At 39.0% G+C, this 16,032-nt stretch overlaps 1 protein-coding gene across 1 annotated transcript in view; it reads left to right on the top strand.

Moving 5' to 3' along the window:
• Positions 1–556: 556 nt before the first annotated feature.
• The window catches only part of adam11 (ADAM metallopeptidase domain 11), a 42,440-nt gene continuing 26,964 nt past the window's right edge, over positions 557–16,032 (top strand). Inside the window, 6 exon segments of the mRNA XM_030122347.1 lie at positions 557–886; positions 1,122–1,273; positions 3,960–4,036; positions 4,435–4,501; positions 13,566–13,648; positions 14,796–14,853. Coding sequence (XP_029978207.1) covers positions 829–886; positions 1,122–1,273; positions 3,960–4,036; positions 4,435–4,501; positions 13,566–13,648; positions 14,796–14,853 — 495 coding nt within the window. The 5' untranslated portion in view covers positions 557–828.

The following is a 16,032-nucleotide window of genomic DNA, read 5'->3' as shown; positions in this document are numbered from 1 at the left end:
TCGGGGGTGGGGGGGCCCACTGATCAGCCTTGGCGGAGGTCTGCGCTCTCCGAGTGCTTCTAGTTATTTCTGGGTTATTCTGATAGTATTAGACTGATCCAACCCACTGCAGATTAAATTGGTCTGTATGTGGAACCTGAACTAAAATGATTCATATCTTCAGTGGAATTTTTGCATTTCACAAATTCATCCCAGGGCCGGACTGGACCCTTTGGCTGGCCGGATTTGGCCCCCGGGCCACATGTTTGACACCTGTGTATTACACAATTAAAACAATAGTGGTGCCAGACACAACAAACTCCGCCCCCCGCGCGTATTTCATCCATTATAAGTAAATGGGAGGATTAAAAAAAAAAAAAAAAATTAACTTTGACCTACCTTTCCCAAAATGTAATGGCATCTATTCTAAGATGTTCTGAGGGTTTTTCAAAGTTTGGGACACACTCATTAGAAAGCGTGGGTGGGTCTGTCAAACCCCACGTGCTCCTTGTTTCCATGTCCACGGTTCCCTCGCGCAGACTCATTGCCTTTTAACGCGACCAATAACGTTAGGCCGACAGACGTCTGTGTGACTGAGCAGCGGGCTCGACGGACGGACGCATGCACCGAGGAGTCCCGGTTAGGATGCTTTACAGGCGCTAGAGGCGGAAAAGGGAGGTGAGAAATGCGGGCGCCGAGTTCAAAGAGAGCCCGCTGTTGTGTTCGTCTCCACTGTCAACAACAACAACAACAACAACAACAACAACAACACAAACAACACAACTGCAGCCCCTCTCAGTTCATTTAACGGCGCCGCACCGAGGAAATCACTGGGACTATGTGAGCATCATGCACGCGGTGAGATGCCTGCTGTTCGCTGCAGTTTGCGCGCGGAGCTCCGTGACAGGTAGAGCAGCCGCCGCGCGTGGCTTTCCCCTGTTTAACATGTAATGTAGGTTATTATCAGAGGGAGAGGATGGCTGGGGTTCTGTCATAACAACAGCATGTCAGTTGTTGCATGGGTGTCAGGGGGTGTCAGGAAGCAGCACCATCATCTGTTGAGTCCTTTCATATGAGAGCCCGTTTAGCATCATCACAGCAGACCCAGTTTGATGAAGCCTCTGTGGGATGTCACTGTGCAGGTCTGAGGGAATGGATGAGTCTGGAGGAAAGGCTACCACCTTCAGAGGAGGTTGTTCAGCCCAAGCGGCTTCTGCAGCAGATCCACTCTGAGGAGGAGCTGCTCCACAGTGGGCTGGACACACGGGTAAAGAACCACACAGCCGGAGTGTTGGTGAGTTCCTTCTACTCCACTTATTCTAACCTCCTTTTTAGTGTCAGTTTCTACAAATTGCATATTGATGAGATTAAAGTGGGACTGTGTTTTCACTTGTACTATGATCGTCTCTACTTTTTGTTGTCTCTTTTTGAGGTCAAATCTCCATCACACCTACCCCACCCTCTTGACCCCCCCCTGCCCCCACCCTTCCCAGTTTGATGCCAGGCAATGTTCATTTCACAGGCAGGGCAGGCTCAGCCCATCTCCCCTGTAGCATTGTCCTCCTTTGCAGTCCATTAGATTATATTTCACACCTCTACCTGCGCTCTCTTGTTACCTTAGCTATAAACTCTGTCAGTCAGCCGCCAGTGAGTCAGTGGATATGACACATGTCTGACCTTTACCTGCCCTCTGTGGTCACCCTGTTTTCTCATGACCTTTCTACCATGGAAGATGTCCCCCTATTCAAACTGAGCAAATATGTACAATTGACAGTACGTGGATATTTTACTTGTTTAGCAATGGAGTATACAAATATTCCGTTCCAAGTAAAAGTGCGGAATTATAGAATATCCAGTACATCCATTACATATTCTCTTTATTTCTCCCAGGCCTCTACACATTGTGAGTTATTTGCATGATTTGATTCTACAAAGTAATTTGTGGCTTAGGTATTAAAAATAGTGAAGTAAAAAGTACAATATTTTCCTTTTGAGAGGTTGTGGAGTAGAAATATATGACAGTGTAAAATGGAAATATTGATTTTATAAATAAAAGACATGTAAAGTAGAGGTATGCACAGTTACATTCTAGCTCTATTTAAGAGAAAAGTGGGCTTTATTGGTTCACAGATGGAATTTGGCTCAGTTTTGGTCTCACCCTTGTGAAAAAAATTGCAGTGTTTAAATGGTTAGGATTTAAACAATACAAAATCCAAGCAAACAGTGTTTTATCCCTGCTCATGGATGTTAATGTTGAGTTTTCATTGAACCGTATATGGGCCGGGTGCAGGGTTGGACAGATCCTAAGTGCACTGTCAGACAGATGGAGCCTGCTCGGCTGGTAGTCAGTAAACACTGATGGGAGCGCCCACAGAGCTCCGTCATGTATCGTGGGTAGGACTCACCTTGGAACAAGGTTGATAATGAATCCCAACACAGAGTTTTGTCATAAAACCTTAGGGATGGATGAGGCTTGTCTTGAGGGAGAGGTCACTGGGAGAGGACATCTCCTATTATCTGAGTCAGTTCCTGTTTTCTCTCTGCATTGTGTTAAAATATTTTTTATATTGATCATCTGTCTTTTTTCCTCCCACATTCCTCTTCTCACATTTTTCAAGTCCTCTTCACAGTTTCCTCAAAGCATGACAGACTTGAAGGATTAGTGAGTCATTGGTTCAATAAGTCAACATCTGGGAACAACTCCCTGCTGAAATGTGAATTGGAGCTTCATGGTTAGATGTGGAAAATGTGGTTGTTTGTTTTTTTATGCTTGGCTTTTATTCCACAAGACATTCTTGGAAGTCAATGAGAATGAGTCTGCTGTTGGCTTAACAGTGTGTGGAGCCTTTTATCAGACAGTCATGAGGCGTGGATAAAACAAGCCACAGCAAAGGATTATAGTGTTTTCCATGTTGGAGTGTGATCACTGCTAGTGCTAATACTGTCCAGACCAGTTCAGTTGTGTTGTGGAAATGTTCAACTGATAACCCACACACAAAGAGGAGGAGAGAAAGTTAGAGTTAAAATAAATAAATGCATTTATTGAGAAGTCAATCACAGAGAAACTCTGTAAGTGAAGTCTGATTAACCATTAAAATATTAAAGATTATATAGACCAAAAATCCAACCCCCCAATGGTGACACCCAAATGACAACCCCATATGTTAATCATACCACTCCATACCAGTCCTTCCGGTTCCGGGGGGGAAGAGGCCATATTGGCCTCTTACCCCTTACCTTGTTTAAATAATATCTAGCATGCAGGCGCCATCGCATATCCAAACATTTAGGTGTTTGGGTTTTAACTCAAGGTAAGAACTCCATTCCCGAGTCGGGGGTGTTACAGAGTGGTAACCATCACACATAAGCATATGCATGAAGAATGACTCAGCATTAAAAGAAGATGTACTAACAGTATAAAATATTAAAAGTATAAAATATAGAGAGTATAAAATGTAAAAAGTAAATTTTTCCACCACAGTTGGCATCTATTCAATGTAAATCATCCGCTTTTTTGTTTACTGCATTTTTAAAAATAATCTCACTCCAGTCAAAGGAAGAAAAGTGACTTAATAGGCATATATAATGTATATTGGTGAATAAATTACAAATAAACAGGCTTGAAGAGCTTGACAAGTATAGTGTTAAAATGTTACAGTGACAGGGCACCATTTCCAAGCATGTTTATAGTTTACAGCTAAATTACAAAATAAGATCCAGATACAAGTGAATGTTATTTACTCAAACTGACATTATACCAAAGAAAATCTAAATATGATGAGTTTTCTGTTGAGCAGTTTTACAGAAATTGAACATACTGTAACAAAACTTCCACAAGAGGAAATAATTTGATAATCGATTTTATCTTCTAATCATCTAGAAGATAGTGCTGGAAAATCTTCTGTGCTTCTTGAATATATCTTTGTCCTCTTTTGTTCTTCATCCCTCATGCATCCTTCTGCTGTCCGTCTTTCCCTCAGCCCGTCCATCTGGCCCAGAGCAGTTTCCTGGTGGAGGCCTTTGGTTCGTCCTTCATCCTTGACCTGGACCTGAACCAGTAAGTCATCCACACAAAGCATTAACACATCTTCTCCTCTGAGATGATGAACCATGTTTTAATTGCTTATAGCAATCAGGCGTTTCACTCTTAACTTGTCTCTTCCACCCACCCTCTTTATGTCCTTATACTGACTGACCTCAGGTTTGACTCTTACTATAGAGCCTCCTTTGCCTCTGTGCTCAGCCCGCAGTTTGCTTTAATGGACTGCGTTTATGTCATACCATTCACTGTCTTTATTCCATTCACTGCACTTAGACTAAATGAATCGTCTCACATTTGTCTTTTTTTAAGAATGTGACAATCCTGCTTTTTATTTAAGAATATGAGTCATGTCTGTATAAAATGCTGGAAATGATTTATTGTGCTTGTCATTGTTTTTTCCCTTTTCATCCCAGTAACCTCCTGTCCACAGAGTATGTGGAACGTCACTTTGATGAACATGGGCAGCCCTCTGAGAGTATGGTAAGACTACTGTATTCTAACATAACTGAATGTTTCATTTTTTAGTGTTCTCAAAAGATTAAAATTTTTAATCAGGTTAATCACAGAGTTGCTGTGGATACATTTTGATGAATCGCAATCAAATATCATTAATTTTTAATCTATATTAATAGTGTTTCATTTTGCATGAGCAAACAGACTCAAGAAAGAAGGGAATATATATGCACTTAACATGTTTGTCGTAAGTTGGGCGACACGTTAGCGGAAGTGCTAGCAGAATCCCCGACAAATGTATGCTTCGTGTTAATGTGGTATTTTAAGACTGAAGTGCTTCAGTGAAAAGAAAACTCCTTCTTGCAGACTGTGCATAGTACTTTATGTTGGTCATCTGGTCCTTCTTGGGTTTTTTTCAACTCAAATTTCTCATCAAGAGGGACAACGTGCTGTTTAGCGTCTTCCATCTTTATCGGTGCATGTCACTACTGGATCAACTGCCTGTTTGCACATGCACAGCGGTAACTCTACTTGGACAAACTGTCTGAAATGCGTTGCCAGAGATGTTCAGAGTCATTCTGTGCTGCAGATGGGTTAATTGCGTTAAAATTTTTAATCAGATTAATTATGCTGATGGATTAAACTGTGATAACGCGTTCATTTTGACAGCCCTATTTTTAAGCCTTTCGTCCTGTGATGAAAATGATAAAACAGTCAAATATGATGTGGCTTTTTGCATCTGGTTAGCTCAGCTTAGCATAAAGTCCAAAAACGGCGCGTCCTGGTTCACAAAAGCGATAAACTCTCCTCTAAAGCTGATTTATTAACATGTTCTATCCTCTCTTTAATCTGAAAATAATGTGTAAAAATGGCCATTTGTTGTTTTACAGTGGATTAAAGTACCACACTAAATAGTTGCTGTGACTTACTCAAGTCCACTCATCCTAGTAACCAACAACTAACTACCATGTTTAGTTAAGAATCAGGGTAACTGTTTTATCTTTCCTTTTGACAATCCCTGTGTTAGGCTAAGATAACAGGGCAGATATTCTCTATCTAAGTGAGATTGGCATGAATTGTCTAATAAACAGTGTCAACCTAACAACCAAAGCACTCCATTATTTAACTCTGGATAAAGATTAGAATCTTTACCGCTGGTAGCGTCAAACAGAACTCACTGAGTTAGTTGTCTATCCAAGTCAAGCTAATAGAGATAGATTTTGTGTCAGTTTTTCTTTGGCTTTAATAACAGCAGTGTATTGTTTCTAAACGATTATTTCCCCTGAGTGAAACTGAACCAGATCAATAACCAATAGGGGCAGCGTTTGTTGGTCTCTTCCCAGACAAAAGTTCGCAGTGATAACGACTGCAGGTCTTTAACTGTTTCCCATCCCCACACCCTGAATGTGTCCATAATGACATTGAAGCAGGTGTCACTCAGACTCGGGTCAGTTATGGTCTTGTGACGGTGTTAGTTTGAACTGGAAGGTGATTTCTGTCTGTCTTCATCCTCAGCTTTATTGTAGTGGCCGTCTATCTCTCTTTCTGTCCCCTTTCCCTCCATGTCTCACTTTTCCTCCGCTAAAAACCACCTGACCAATCAGTAGAGGGTTGCCATGACTACCAGCAGTCAGCAGCAGCAGCAGCAGCAGCAGCGTGGGTCTACTCTGTCTTGGCGTGAGGGGAATTCAAATCATGTCCATTATCAGAACAACCCAAGTATCTGACATGTAGAGACAAATGTGCAAGTAAAACCTAAAACCACAAACTCAATAAATATTAAGTCCAGCAAGGGATAAAAATGTATTGAAATTATTAAACAGTGAAAGCGGGTTTATTTGAAATCTATTTGAAGTACTTTATTTACTAAAATTTTGCCACTGAACTATTGGGTTTAAATATTCGAGACCATGCAATTATTTTCTACAGTAGTGGTCCAGAAACGGATCCCTGAGGCCCATTATAAGCCTAATTGGGCCAACAAAATGGCAGCCATCACACATTATAACAGATTGTTCTGTTCAATATGAATATGCTTTGTGACTAAAAAAAAACACATGCTTTATGTTCATTTACACCACTGGATGGAACGCTTTTGAAAAAAAAGACCTTAAAATAAAAAGTAAATTTTGTACATGTTTAGTGTCAGGTGCTGTAATTTTTTGGTGCATGGGGCGTCTGTAGAATGCACACCACTCTTTTTTTTTAATCAGTTAATAGGTCTTTAGTAAATAACCTCATGAAAAGCACCAATTATTTTTTATTTTAATGTGTCTCAGTGGCAAAATTATGATTAAATTGAAATTGTGCACTTTTCTTTTTGTTTGTTTCTCACTGACCAGGTGTTTCTCATTTAATGCACTGATGAGAATGACCATGAGTTGGTTTTCAAGTATAAAGTGATATTTTTATACATTCCTATCCCTACACTGTCTTGCAAATGTCCTAAAATACTTTCACTACATTACTATATGGTGATATTACACACTGGAATGCAATAGGTGCAGGACTCAGGACCTGATGTGCGCAGCCCCGCCCTTCCCCTCTCCATCTTAATTTATTTAGTTTTATTGATGTGCCTGTAAATTTCCCCTGCCTTTGTGTGTCACTTTTTTATTGGTCCCAGTGGATTCATGCCATTCCATTGAGCTGGGACAGATTGAATCCCAATGACTCACAAGTACAAGTGGAATTGAATTAGGAATAAGGATGGGCCTCATTTAATATGACCTGTTTTATATACAGTGTCGCTGAATCTTCTTCTTGGATTTGTGACAAATCTGCAGATTCTTCTTTATTTTCTGCAGCTGTAAATCACTTTTGAGTACCCTGACACTGAGCAACAATCACACTATTGATCATTTTAGTATAAGGGGTGAAATATGGTATGTCAATGGAGGAAGCGTGCATTTCTTACAAATGCTGACCGTGTAATTCAATATTATGTTCCAGCTTTATGTTACATATATGGTGGTGTACACTTTAATGCACAGGATAGTAAAGGGAGTCTGGATCATTAATTAAGTTTTTTTTTGACCAGTTTGTAGTCCATATTTAGCAGCCGATCTTTAGAAATAAATGGTTGTCCCTTTCAGTATTTTCAACGGCACGCTCAGTATCTCTCCCTGCTTTCATTTCATATCAGCTCTTTTCCTCTTTTACCGTCTGCTCTTCCTCTGAGCCGTACTTTCAACAATGCTGAGTCAAAGTCAGAGTCAGAGAAAAGTTCAGCTTTCCTAATTCAGTTAGAGTTGATAATGTCAAATTTAATCCTCTTGTTCCTGCTGGACGTAGCTGTTTATTTGCTTCCATTTGCTAGCATAAGCAGTTTCTATTCCATCCATTCACTGACTGAGTTGGATTCCTTTCTAATACAGCGTGGTGCTTACCTGTCTCTGTCCACACGTCAGTGATGATACTTCATGACTGATTCATGACTTTTACATAACGCGGTTTATTTCTGAGTCATCAGTTTTGTTGAAGCATGTATGGCTCCATTGAAAAACGCACTCAGTCCTCTCAGTCGGTGTGTGTCTTGCTGTGTCAGGCAGTTTGATTTCCTCCATTTAGCCTTGTAATCCTACCTTTTATTTATTTATTATCTTGCTCGGGCTAAGTGCTGTGGGATGTCTCACTCTTCAGTATGAATGATGAAAGTCCTTTAGTTCTCCTAACCGATGAACTAATGCTGAATCTAAATGAGCTCTTTGAAAATGCAAAGACTTCATCTGACTAAGTAGTTATTACTTTTAGATTAATTTTTAGACTTCATTTGGCTTCATAGCTTTGATAAAGATCAAGTAATGAAAGAACAAACCTGTGACTCTGCTTTCACTGTTCTGTTTTTTTAAGCTGTATTTTGGTATGCATATATATGTATGTACAGTATTTTTACAGTTTTTACCTGCATCACTATAGTAATATGATTAGATCAGGGTAAAAAAACACCATAATCCACAAAATTAATTCAGAATCAGTTGAATCCAGAGCTAAGTATATGTTCAGAAATTCAAGACATCCTGTTTCAAAGATTAGTACAGGGTTAAACTCCCCCTAAGTTTCTAACTGTGAAATTTTCCCAAGTCTTATCTTATCTTATCTTATCTTTATTTTCACGATGGAAAGAATAAAACAGTTATGTGTTCCTTCAAGTACTGACCAACATGAGGTGCAGTTAAGAAGCTCTAGTCAAACCAGATCATCACTGATTTCCCATTAACCCATAATGGACCTACAATTATATTTGTACCAACTTCCAAATACATTTTTCTCTTCATTTAACCTTTGCTGAATGATTTATCAGAATTTATTAGAATATTGTCCTTTGCATTTTGCATTTTTTAGTAAAAATCATATAGATGTTCATTAAAGCTCAGTGTAAATTCAATTGTTATCATATGAAAACAGAGAAAACTGAAGAAAAAGTGACTTCTTTCAGCAAAAATATATCATTCTCTGAACATAAAACAAGTGTCTGCAACCACTGTCATTTATCAAACTACATGGGTTTGATTGGAGAATCAATGTTTAAGACAGTAACAGTGTTTCCATGTTCACTACGGACCCTCTGAACATCCAAAAAGACACATCTGATGTTACCGAAAAGCTGAGAACTGCATTTTACCTGAATTATTTATACTAGTAGGATTAGTGGTTTAAATGGTGTTAAACATTTTAGATAAGTAGTTATGTAAAGCCATATTCGGTGTGATTTACATCATCTGAAGCAAAATGACTACCTTTAAAACCCTTTTTTTTTCTTTCAGTAACAGTCAAGAACTCCTTTGTTTGATGTGAAATAACCTTTTGTACGCTTCTCTAAGCTTTGACAGGACAGTTTTACATTTGAGTTGTGCAGTTCAGAGTAAAGGTTGGCCAAGCATAAAGAACAGCAGCGCCACGTCGCCTCTTTTCTTTTTGAGCCATCAGCCGTGCCAGACAACCGCAGTCTCAGGTGGCAGACATGACTTATTGGGGTTCATTACAAACACCTGAAACTGACCCACACACATATACTCACACAAACACACACACACCCACACTGTAGTTCTAGATGACTACAAACAAAGACACATGACCGTAATCTCCAGTCACTGGCATCAGATCTGATTGATTACTACAATTTCGTGCATGTAATTCTGTCCATCACACACAGTTGGTTTTCTTCTTCTCAACTTTTGTTTGCACACACATTTAAAAACATGCACTCGAGACATGACTGACACCAACAAGTCGCCTCTCCGTTTGTCGTAATCTGATCATTCCTGTACTGTGAGAGGGAGCGTGGAAACACTATATTGAAAACATGATCATCCACTTGAGCCTTTCGGGGCATTATGAATTATCAGGTGGAAGTATCAGGGGGGAGGGTGTCAAACGCTCCGCCAAACGGTTAGTTTCAACAGATTCCGGGCACTGAACCTCAGCACAGCTCTGCACTACTTAGAGTGATGAACTTAGAGTTGAATCACAGTCTTTCTCATCTCTTACAAGTGAACTGTACCAAGGTTTTGGCCTAGATTTTGAGAGCGTCGGGCGATATGATGCTTTTTTGTAGATGTTACTTTACAAAAAAGGATGCCTTTTTGCTTATTTTGGATAAAGTATTATTTCAATATTGATTGATTGCTTGTTTGATACGTTTTTATTAAGAGTATGTACCTTTGTGTGGGGTTTGCATCTGGGTTCTCTGGCCTCCTCCCACCATCTAAAGACATGCACCTTTATAGGTAAACTGATAAATCACCTAAATTGACTAAAATCCATAGTTCCCATGGGGTCTTAAAAAGTCTTGAAAGTGTTGAATTTACGAATCTGCATTTTAAAAGGTATTAAATTTGCTAAAGTTAACTTGTATTAAGTTATGTTGCTATAAACTTGTTCACTGTATTGTGTATGAATGTGTCCAAATGTCCAACCTGCAAAGAAAGTAATGTCTACTCAGCTCCACCCATTCCAACCCGACAATTTATTGAAATTAGGAACCAATTATCGCTAATGTTGCAGTCCCGGTGAGAAATAACACAGAATGGTGGGAATCATGGCATTGGTGTAAATAAATACATTTTCCTAAATTCAAGGAGTCACGAATTTCTGCCAGTATGGCCGTGAAATAAGCATTAGATTATGTTCTAAGTAGTCTTAAAAAGATTTAAAAAAGTCTTAAATTTAACTTGTAGAAACCTGTAGGAACCCTGACAATTTAAATAGTGGTGTTGTTCGTCTGTGTATGTCACCCACCCTGCAACAAACTGGCAACACGTCCAGGGTGTACCCCGCCTTCACCTGTTGATAGGTCTGATAGGCTCCATCACCCCCACAACCCTCCTGAGGATTAAGCGTGTCGGAAAATGGATGAATAAATGATGTAAATGCAATAATATAATTACTTTATTTTGCTATTAGCTGTGTCACACTTGTTCCTGCACGAGTTTAGCCATTTGGAAACTGGCTTGGAGTTGTTCTTACTCATTAATCATGCAGATTTGTAAACTTTAAAAAGTATTTACTGGGAGTTACTGATGTTTTAGAGTTTGTTTAGGACATGAATGAGGTTTGTATGTGTCTCACTTGCAACTCAGAGCACAAAAGATGCTTATTATTATAATTGTCATGATAAAACTTTGCAGAATCCAAGCAATGATATCAACAGTACAACTGTTAAATATACCTTTGCAATTACAGTACTACTTAAAAAACATAAAAATATAAAACTGTAAATTCTTCATCAAACTGAAGTGAAAATATGAACAAATGAATGAAAAACAGTATAAAGCAGGAAGTTAACAATAACTAAATGAACTAAAAGAGCAGCAAACCTTTACTACCTGTACAATAAGGAAATTCCACAGTGATTCCTGAAGAGGAGTAAGAGGAATATCTAGACAATAACGCAAGAAAATGACAGTATGTACATGTTTTCTGAACTGTTGCAGCATTTAATGACATTGCATCTGCTGCTCATTGACTTTCTTTGGGAGTTTGTAGTTGTGACTCCATCTTTCTCAGCTCATGATTTGTGGCATTTGTCAATTCTGGCTGTGACTTTGAGCTGTTTCCTATAATAAAGGTGGGCAATGTGACTTTCTCAGTGGCAGCAAAACACGTTAAACAAGCTCCTGCAAGTTAAAATGGACTACCTGAACATTTTTTAACAGACTTAAATTCACTCACTAGCTACAGATGCATCTTAACAACACTAAAATATCATATTGGTGCTCAGCGCTTCTGAATATTAATGGAATTGGATATTTGCACCATTATATATTTATATAATGATGAGATCTGTATGATGTTTCTGAAAAGCAGGTCATATGACAGGGTAAGAGCCACAATATGAGATGTCAGATGGTGGGTCAAGTTGCCCAGCCTTGGGTTGTACAATACTGTGCAGGGGTCCAAGGCCAACATTAGGTTCACTGGTTTGCTAAAGTTCTAGTGACCACACTTATGCATTTCTCAATCTCTGTATTAAGATACAATCTGGATATATGGGAAGTATGTACAGCACTAGAAGCACAAAATTCAGGGAAGAAACAGCTTCTATAAACCAAAGTGGTAGTAATAGGGTGACTTTCCTTTGCATTTAACATGCATTTAACCTCTTTATTCAGACACTATGAGATTTATTACATTAATTTTCTGACGTTTATACCAGGTTTCATTCATCACATGTCAGATGTTTCTGTTTGTGCTGCTGCTTGTCATGGGGTCAGGGGTCACATTAAATAGTGACTTTAACCCATAAAAGCCCAGTGCTACTTTTGTGGCAGTTCTCAAATTAATTTTGTTCTCTTTTTAACCGTTTTGTAAGTGATTTATTATCATTTACTATAATATTATCCTCTGTTTTTTGCATTTTTTCAGTGAAAATCAGGTATTTTCCCATATTTAATTCACTGACCATTTAGATCTTCATAAAAGTTCAAATTAAATTTGATTGTTGTTATATTAGAAACAGAGAAAACTGAAGAAAAAGTGACTTTTTCAAAACAAAATATATCATTGACTAAACATAAAACAAGTGTGTCCATCCACTGTCATTGATCCAACTCCATGGGTTTTACTGGTGAATCAACCTTGTAGAAGATGGCGGTGTTTCCACGCTCACAGCGGACCCTCTGAATGTCCAAATGGGTCATATCTGATGACCATGAAAAGATGACAAACTGTATTTTAAACCAGTTACCAACATATATTAATAGGATTACTGGATCAACAGGTATTTAACATTATAGATCAGTAGATGCTTTTGGTCATCAATGGCTGTTTGAGTCTTTATGGGTTAGCCTTTAGAACCCATTTAGTTCAGTTTGTGTCTTTTAAGGCTGTGCACATATTACCTGTATTTTGTTGTTGTATCTGAGGAAAAGAGAATGAGAAATTAACTTGTATGCTCATTTCAGTCCTGCAACAATAACAAACATAGAGGTGGCTTAAGACTTTAGCACAGGACTGTATGTCAAAATAAATTTTGGTTTGGACTTCTAAACACTGTTCTAAACATTTTCCTACCTCAAATACATGTTGAGACTCTTTGTTGCATTCTTGATAGCCTTTCCATGATCTTGTGTGGCTTAGTTCCACCTCATTTGTGCATCCCACTGGAGTTAAGACTCCAGTGTCTCCCTCCCATTGTATCCTTGAGGTGGATCATTGTACAGCTCTGCCTTGTTTGATTTGTGCCTAGAAAATTGAAGCAGTTTTCGTCATGTGGGGTGTTATTAATTATGTATTACACCCAAATTAGTTTTTGCGCAGATAATGCCAAGGTCAGTGCATGCTCTCTCCATCTCAAACACACATGCGTGCACACTGTACGTGCAGCTCTTCCCTTGATGAAACTCAGCTCAGCCGCAGCCTCTGGGGTGTAGGTTTTCCCGGACATTGCGCTGTACAGTAGTCACTGATATCCTTGAGGCGACCCACCAGATCAGCTGACAGAAAATATCTGCCCTTTGTGCATTTAGCAGCCAAGAGATCAGAAGCGGGTTTACAGTCGGCATGGGTTTCGTTTTCTGAAATGTGGTAGTAACATGTGACTGGAGGACACAGGTCCAGTGTCTCATTATAACCTATGATTGAATCCCAGGGCGGAGAGCACTGCTACTACCATGGACGTGTCCGAGGGCTGCCAGGCTCCTGGGCCGCTCTGTCCACCTGCCACGGCCTGCAGTGAGTCCACTACACACCAGAGTTTAGGGATTGCACTGTATGTGACACACATCCAGGGAAGCTCTTTAACCCTTTCAATGCTCATGGCATTTGCATTAGTCTAAAAACTAGTCTAGAGTTTATTGTTTATGGTTTATTGGGGATCCCCATTAGCTTCCACCATCTTTGTTGCTAGTCTTCCTGGGGTCCCAGTTAAAAAGACATCAAAAATTGATACATCATTCATAATAAATACAGTGACAATGCAGTAGCAATAAATAACAGTTAACACATAGATAGGTAAGTCTTTATTGCCATTCCACAATCATACACAGTATAAAATGGAACAAAATTAGGGCTCAATACTTTTCGGTGCAGGGGAGGATAAAAAGACAAACAGAATCAAATATACACAGGGCAATTAAAAAGTGCAAAGATGTAAAAAACAAAAAAAACAAAACATACATATATATTATTATTATTATTATTTTTTTTTTTTTTACAAATACATCCAGTAAGTACAACTTTCACATATGGTACACCCTAGATTTTAGTTTATGAAGTGGTTTTATCCATAACGTTTAAACATCAACCATCAGTCTTTTTGTAAAAATAGGAAACAATTTGTACCGAGCGACAACAAATCATGAATATGTCAAATAAAGAAAAATACACATGAATGGACCTAATAATCAAATATTTCTTGCATAAATACAGCTCTGGCAATAATTAAGAACCACTGTTTTTGCTATTTCTTACACATTAATTTACTGTTAGAATAAAATGAGGATTTTTGCTTAATGTACAGACATTTTTCTCAAACAATGACAATTCCACCTCTATTAATGTTTTAACTGAGGAGATCAGAAACCACCATTTGGCTAAATAACCCTGATTTTCAATGGTAGCTGTCTCTCTGCCAGTCTTTCACAAACCCTTGGGTATTTTTTGTCACTCCTGGCACAAAAATGCGAGCAGCTTGGCTTTGTTTACTGGGTGTGATCCATCAATCCATCCATCCATCTCCTCTTGATCCCATTCCAGAGGTTTTCAATCTCAATATCTTCCAGAGCTGTATACATTTCTAGTCCGTATAGTAACTCAGCTCTGTTCTTGTTTCACGTGTACTTGTACTTGTTTCATTCATAAGATGATGTTTCTTTTTCAGAGGGATGTTTTCTGATGGGAACTTTTCCTATGGGATTGAACCACTGGGCGACGGAGAGGTGAGTCAGGGTTTTGGAAGGGAAACACTGCCGGCTGCATGCCCAAGCTGGATTTGTAGTAAACATGCACATATTTGCTTTCTTGGCCTCACACCAAGTCAGGAACGAGGTCATGTGAAATAGATCTCGGAAAAACTGACAGCAGCCTTTGAAACTCATCAAAATGTGGTTAAAGCCTCTACAGTGCTACAGTCTCACTTTCTCTCTCCATTTCCACACCTCTGTATGGCTTACCGTCACTCCAGACAGTGACACTCTATCTCTGAGATGCTGTATGGAAAGTATTGAGTTCACAACTCCAACCCACTGATCCACATAGGGGACGGCAAACGGGAAAAAAAAATTAGACTATTTAAAAGGGTTAAGAGCCTTTTTAGGTTTGATTTTACAGGAGTACCGATTAAGACATAGACATATAACATAGTGACACAAGGGAGTGGAAAAATATGTTTAGAGTGGAAGAGGCCAAGCTTTTCTTTCCCTTAAGGCCCACAGTAATCGACGTACTGCTCAATTACATAGACTGGAGAGATGGATCAATAGCCTCCCAGCTCATTTTCAAACTCCCGCTCTCTCTTTCGCTCTTTGGCTCTCTATCTCAGATGGGTCATTTTCATAAAGTATTCATCCCCAGCTCAAGTGTAGCACAGTGTCCAGTAGTGTTATTGCCATTATGACAGCCCAGTCATTGATTAATTATGCATCAGAGCACTTTCCTGCCGTGCATCGTCTCTACTTCAGTTTGACACAGCACAACTTCCCTCACACAGAAAAGCTTCCAGGATGAGCAGGTAGAGGCACACATAGACACTTCAAAGCTTGTGTGATTTTTCCCATTGCCTGGTTTGTTTTGTGTAATGAGTTAGGGCTGCAGGCAGGAACACATGCCGTTAATAAATGTTAATAAATAAATGATTTGTTCATATACTGCATATCAGTACTCTTTAACATGGTACAGTTTTGTAAATATACTCACTTGTGAATGTTATTTTTTCTAACTATTTATTGTCAAACATGTCTGTTAAATGTGCTGTAACTGTGTAATCTTGTAATGTGTGTTGTATTTGCTGCTCCCTTTCTTGACCAGGACTCTTGTAAAAGAGGTTCTTAATCTCAATGGGATTTTTCCTATTTAAATAAAATAAATAAATAAATAGATGAATGGCAACGACAGATGCC

This window comes from Sphaeramia orbicularis, chromosome 19, assembly GCF_902148855.1.
Source record: "Sphaeramia orbicularis chromosome 19, fSphaOr1.1, whole genome shotgun sequence".
In the NCBI taxonomy this organism is placed as follows: Eukaryota; Metazoa; Chordata; class Actinopteri; order Kurtiformes; family Apogonidae; genus Sphaeramia; species Sphaeramia orbicularis.
This window is presented reverse-complemented; position numbering and strand designations above follow the sequence as displayed.